The following is a 6,294-nucleotide window of genomic DNA, read 5'->3' on the forward strand; positions in this document are numbered from 1 at the left end:
TTCAAATGTCAACAAGAGTTATCAACAAGTAGGCTAGCTAGTCAAGCAACAACAAATAATGCATCTAGTCCAAAAGATATTGCAATTCTCACGTATGCCTAGTTGCCTTGCAATGAATTGCACATGACAGAAATACACTAAACCGATCATTTCAGTCGTGTGCAACAATGACAATCGCTACTCAACAGGTCATTCAACAGGTCAATGCTTATCGCTTACCTTGTTATAATGGACTTCGGGCTGTGCGCTTGGAACCGGGATGGCGGCCGCCGAATACTGACAATTGGAGATGCCAGAGATTCTAGGCAAAGTTCGGGATAACACAATTCGAAGCATGGTTCTCCTTCAACACAAAGGTGTTTGTCAACCAGGGAGAGTGGAGAGCGGGCTTTCACAAAGTATTGTACAGTGAAGTCGATCGTCATCTGTCACCCGCCCCCAAGAGCATGCACAGTAGAGCCTTCCTTAGATTACGTTTTCAAAGTGAAATGTAGGCTATAGCGCCTACATCAATACCGTTCAAGTTCATAAAGGGGAAAACAGTGGGGTAAAACATAACATAAATGAAATAAAAATAGCAAATCAGACCTCAAAAACACATTTTGTTACAATATTTAACTTCATCTTTGCAACAGCCTCCCCAACATCCAAAAGAATGGAGAGTAAACTATTCAACCAAGGTAAGGGAAACATTAACAAAGCAATATTATAAATGAGGGCACATTTTCAACACAAGAAATCATGAGCAAAAACAAGCAGACAGGTTATGCACACCCTCATTCCCAGTGGTGTAAAGTACTTAAGTAGTGTAGGAGTGTGCCCATGGCTATCCATAAATTTAAAAAACATTGTGCTGTCTGGTTTGCTTAATATAAGGAATTTGTCATTATTTATACTTTTTCTTTAACTTTTTATACTTAAGTATATTTTAGAAATTACATTTACTTTTGTATACTTAAGTATTGTATATTTAAAACCAAATACTTTTATGATTTTACTCAAGTAGAATTTTAGGGTGATTATGCAACTACGGGGCACTTCTATGTCTCGGGTCATTTTACGCAAACGTTTTTATTAATGCAAACCAGGAAGGTTTCTGGCTGTCTGTCACATTACAGTTTTGCATAACACCCATAATACCCAACAATATCTAGTGTATTGTAATTCAGTTGACCTAATGTATCGGATAAGTACGTTCTCACAAGGTTCAATCAGGTCAAGTGTTTTAAATGTCAAACAAGAGTTATCAACAAGTAGCTAGCTAGGTCAAGCAACAACAATAATGCACTAGTCCAAAAGATATTGCAATTCTCACGTAAGCCTAGTTGCCTTGCAATGAATTGCACATGACAGAAATACACTAAACCGATCATTTCAGTCGTGTGCAACAATGACAATAGCTACTCAACATCACATTTACTTTTGTATACTTAAGTATTGTATATTTAAAACCAAATACTTTTATGATTTTACTCAAGTAGAATTTTAGGGTGATTATGCAACTACGCGGCACTTCTATGTCCTCGGCGGTCAATTTTGGGGATTTTATAAAAAAAACAAATACAAATATTTGTAGTTAAGTTCACACCGGACCCATACTTTTTTAAACATCTCTCTATCAAGTATTCTAGCTACTTTTCAGATGCATTTTATACCTCAATTTCACTATTTTGCCTTGTCCCTGACCCGACTTTTAAGCTTCTACTATGTCTTTCTCTGAGAAAACATTAATAATTACACATTATATAATGTTATGTACTACTGAAAGAGTCAATTAAATAAAATCTAAGACAGACTTTAAAGAGAACAGTTGCAATGGATCAGGCACACACCACCTCAGTCACCAGATGACTTGCAGCCAGAACATGAGGCTAACATACGTTCCCCTAACTTCCCTGCCCTGATACCCCTTCCTCATGGTCTGCAACAGGAATGAGAAGTCGAATACTTGCTGGAAGGAAAAGTTTGGAAGAGGTCGCTCAAAAGCATAAGAATCTTTGTATGACAAATGTCAAACTTGATAATGCTTACGGAAAGCTGAGAATACAAAAAAAGGTATGATCGACTGATGAACAAAATGGAGAGACAAGATTCCCCACGACAAACAGCAATGAAGGAACTCTGGAACTTGAGAAGGATTTTATTGTTTCAAATAACATCATTGTAGAGTTAAAACAAACTATTAACAAAATGTGCAGTGCCAAGGACAAACAAGTGGCTTCAAAAATGCTCAGAGGCAACATCCTCGAGAAAGTATGGCCTGGTCAAAGCCGCAAACAGAGAATTTAGCTTTTCAGCAAAAGCAATGAGGGCAAATGAAAACAGGTCATCAAGTCTTCAATACTCCAGGAAAAATCAGTGTAACAGAATAGCACTGCCACAGAAGAGAAGATCACTAGATTCTATGAACGTGATGACAACAGCCAGAGCAACAACAGGGAAAAAGGGCACTAACAAGGAACAAAAGAAAAGCAGAAGCCTTCTTGAATGGCACAATTCAGAACCTTTATCAGAAGTTTAAGGGAATATTCAGATATTCAAATTTCCTACTGTGAATTCTGCAAAAGACGTCCTTTTTGGGTTGTCAAGTCAGCAGTCCAAGATAAGGACACATGTCTCTGCAAAACCCTCACAACCTCCAGTTCATGGCTGACAAACTACAGTATCACAAAGTGATAAGCTGCAACAACAATGAGAACCGTATTGAGTCTTTCTGCTGTGAGAACTGAAGAAAGAGTGCATGTACACAGAGTCCTCCCTTTGCCAAGCCAAAGAGCTTAACAATCTGACTTTGATGCTGGATGCAGACATGGTGGTTTGAGTGGAAAAACAAAGCTGAAGAGAGAGAGAAGGAAAACAAAGAGGGAAACATGGAGAAGTTCACTGTACATCTGACAGTAAAAGAAAGGTGTGTGGCACACTGCAGATTCTACTGGAGGACTTCTCCAAAGGATTGAAAGAGAAGTTGGGGAAACATATGTACAACTTTCGACACCAATACTCCAAACTGAGAGAATTAAAAGAGATCTGCGGAAAGAGGAGATCATCGTGCATATTGACTTTGCAGAGAACTCAGGGGCGCAACTTTCACTGGGGACGGGGACGGATGGGGGAATGCCCCCTCACATTCTGAAATTGCATTTTTGTCCCTCCAGTTTTATCATTTGAATGTGATACAACATTGAGGCATGGTGTGCTTTAGGACCACGCAGACACCTCTGAGCGGTCGGGTATGCTGGTTGGAGTGTTTATCCAACTGGATCAAACAATAATAATAATTACCCCCCGCCCTGTCTAAAACCAAAGTTGTGCCACTGAGAGAACTACCTGCGTAAATACACCAGTGAAATCCAGGCAGTTCACTTTGGTGATTCTCACATGCAGGTGACCCTCCACACCTGTGTTGGACATATCACAAATGATACCGTTTCATTTTGCTCACTGAGCTCTTCTATGCGGATGACCCCTCTGCAATCTGGGCTTATCTCTCTCTCACTGGCCTACTTCCTTGAGCTCTGCCCACTTTTGGAATCTTACTTTTTCTTAAATGAATTACATGTTCTACAATGGTTGTTCAAAGTGTTTGCAATAAAATATTGTTTTCATAAGTTTTATTTTACATAGATGTCATTTCCACCACACCTTGTCATTTCCACCACATCCATATTTTTAGGTAAATTAGTATACTATGTATAATTTACATTTATTGATTTGTTTTAGATAGGGAAATCATATGGTTGTTATCATAATCTCACAAAAAGGTTGGGTGGAAATATCTTATTTCATGATAAATAAATCTTTTCAGCTGTCACAAAGGCAAGTTTATATATTCAGGCGTTGTGTTGAATTATTTATTTTAGGAAAACCTTAAAAATCACTTAAAATAATATTCAATGCAAGTTAATGTACAAATGTATAAGAAATGTGTTATAAAATAATTGTATGATATTTCCTTTTCAACTAAAACTAACACCTCAACTAACACCTCAAAACAAGATATGGTATCAAGAACAAGATGAAACTAGCTGAAACAAGCCACTTAGATTCTCCACATGGCAGTTTGTCATTGTTGCTAGTTATCTAGCCATCCAGAACCACAACAACTAACAAACTTCTGCATCATTAAGGGAGTGAACATGCACATTGTTTTTGTGAAGTTGTCAGCTAACCAATCTACAGGCTATTTAGTGTTGTCTAGCCTATAGGCTACAAAGTACAGTTATATTTCTAAGATAGCTGCTGGGATGGTGTAAATACAACTAGGCTGCATTACACAATCTAATGAATATTCCAAGCCTGCTCTGCTCTTGCTGATCAAAAACCTTTTGTGTGCTGCCTAACCAATGGCTGTGTTGTGTAGGCCTAAGGTGGCAGTTCAGGGGGAGAGTCAAAGGCTTCTTCAGAAAATACATTTTGATTAGGCCTAGTCTAAAAAATGCACTATCTTACGCACGGACTAGCCTATAGACATCTCATGTTGCTGAAAGTAGGTAAATTCGAGTAGGCACAGTCTTCATTTTAGACTTTACTAACAACAAGAGGGCTTTGTGTTGGAGCATATTTCTTCCTATTTAAGAAATAAGAGATAGGTCTACCTGTTTGACAGACGAATTTAGGCTGTAGGCTGCTATATCCACAGATTTGTTGGTCAATTCCTCCACCCACCATGCACAGACGAATTTAGGCTGTAGGCTGCTATATCCACAGATTTGTTGGTCAATTCCTCCACCCACCATGCACTCTTTAAACAGCCTACCTCCGTGTCAGTGAAGGGCTGTTAAGTTAAAACCAAGACTCGAATTGAGGGGGTATGAGAGAGTATGCCATAAGCCTACCTTTTATTAAAGAAAATGGCAAAAAGCACAGGCCCACCACTTGTTAGCTTAAGATTTTGAAGAAAATAGAACAAGGTAAATATATTTTGCTGAAGGGAGGGGCAGTCATTTTCATTTCAGAGGTAAGATTTTCTCCATGTAACCCTTATTATAAATAGCGCTCACTCCCTTAATGGGGCAGAAGTCTATGAGTTGTTGTGATTCTGGATGGCCAGATGGCTAGCAACAATGACATGAAACTGCCTTGTGGGGAACTGTAAGTGGGTCGTTTCAGCTAGTTTCATCTTGATACCATATCTTGTTTTGAGGTGGTTTGACGGATTTCATGTCAATGCTAATATGGCTAAAATGAGCTAGCTAGCTAACAACTGTAACTACACTACCGTTCAAAATTTGGGGTCACTCTGAAATGTCCTTGTTTTTGAAAGAAAAACTATTTTTTTGTCCATTAAAATAACATCAAATTGATCAGAAATACAGTGTAGACATTGTTAATGTTGTAAAGGACTATTGTAGCTAGAAACGGCAGATTTTTTATGGAATATCTACATAGGCGTACAGAGGCCCATTATCAGCAACCATCACTCCTGTGTTCCAATGGCACATTGTGTTAGCTAATCCAAGTTTATCATTTTAAAAGGCTAATTGATCATTCAAAAACCCTTTTGCAAGTATGTTAGCACAGCTGAAAACTGCTGTGCTGATTAAAGAACAAATAAAACTGTCCGTCTTTAGACTTGTTGAGTATCTGGAGGATCAGCATTTGTGGGTTCGATTACAGGCTCAAAATGGCTAGAAACAAAGAACTTTCTTCTGAAACTCGTCAGTCTATTCTTGTTCTGAGAAATGAAGGCTATTCCATGAGAGAAATTGACAAGAAACTGAAGATCTTGTGTACTACGCTGTGTACTACTCCCTTCACAGAACAGCGCAAACTGTCTCTAACCAGAATAAAAAGAGGAATGGGAAGCCCCGATGCACAACTGAGCAAGAGGACAAGTACATTAGTGTCTAGTTTAAAGAATCAGACGCCTCACAAGTCCTCAACTGGCAGCTTCATTAAATAGTACCTGCAAAATACCAGTCTCAATGTCAACAGTGAAGAGGCGACTTCTGTCATGTTTTGTCTTTGATCATCATGTCTTGTCCCTGTGCTTCCCTCTGCTGGTCTTATTAGGTTCTTTCCCTCCTTCTATCCCTCTCTCTCCTCCTCCCTCTCTCCCTCTCCCGCTCTCTCTCTCTATCGTTCCGTTCCTGCTCCCAGCTGTTTCTCATTCTCCTAACGACCTCATTTACTCTTTCACACCTGTCCCCTATTTTGCCCTCTGATTAGAGTCCCTATTTCTGCTGTAAGGGCTGCTATATACACAATTTTTGTCAATTTCCTCCACCCACCATGCACAGACGAATTTAGGCTGTAGGCTGCTATATCCACAGATTTGTTGGTCAATAATCCCAC

The 6,294-nt window shown here is 39.1% G+C and overlaps 1 protein-coding gene across 1 annotated transcript in view; it reads right to left on the bottom strand.

The window, feature by feature from the left end:
• Positions 1 to 454, bottom strand: part of LOC111964887 (aldehyde dehydrogenase, mitochondrial) — a 16,830-nt gene extending 16,376 nt beyond the window's left edge. Inside the window, exon 1 of the mRNA XM_023988743.3 lies at positions 220 to 454. Within this exon, the coding sequence (XP_023844511.1) occupies positions 220 to 336 (117 nt within the window). The 5' untranslated portion in view covers positions 337 to 454. The remainder of the gene's footprint in view (positions 1 to 219) is intronic.
• Positions 455 to 6,294: the final 5,840 nt, after the last annotated feature.

This window comes from Salvelinus sp. IW2-2015, linkage group LG6.1, assembly GCF_002910315.2.
Source record: "Salvelinus sp. IW2-2015 linkage group LG6.1, ASM291031v2, whole genome shotgun sequence".
In the NCBI taxonomy this organism is placed as follows: Eukaryota; Metazoa; Chordata; class Actinopteri; order Salmoniformes; family Salmonidae; genus Salvelinus; species Salvelinus sp. IW2-2015.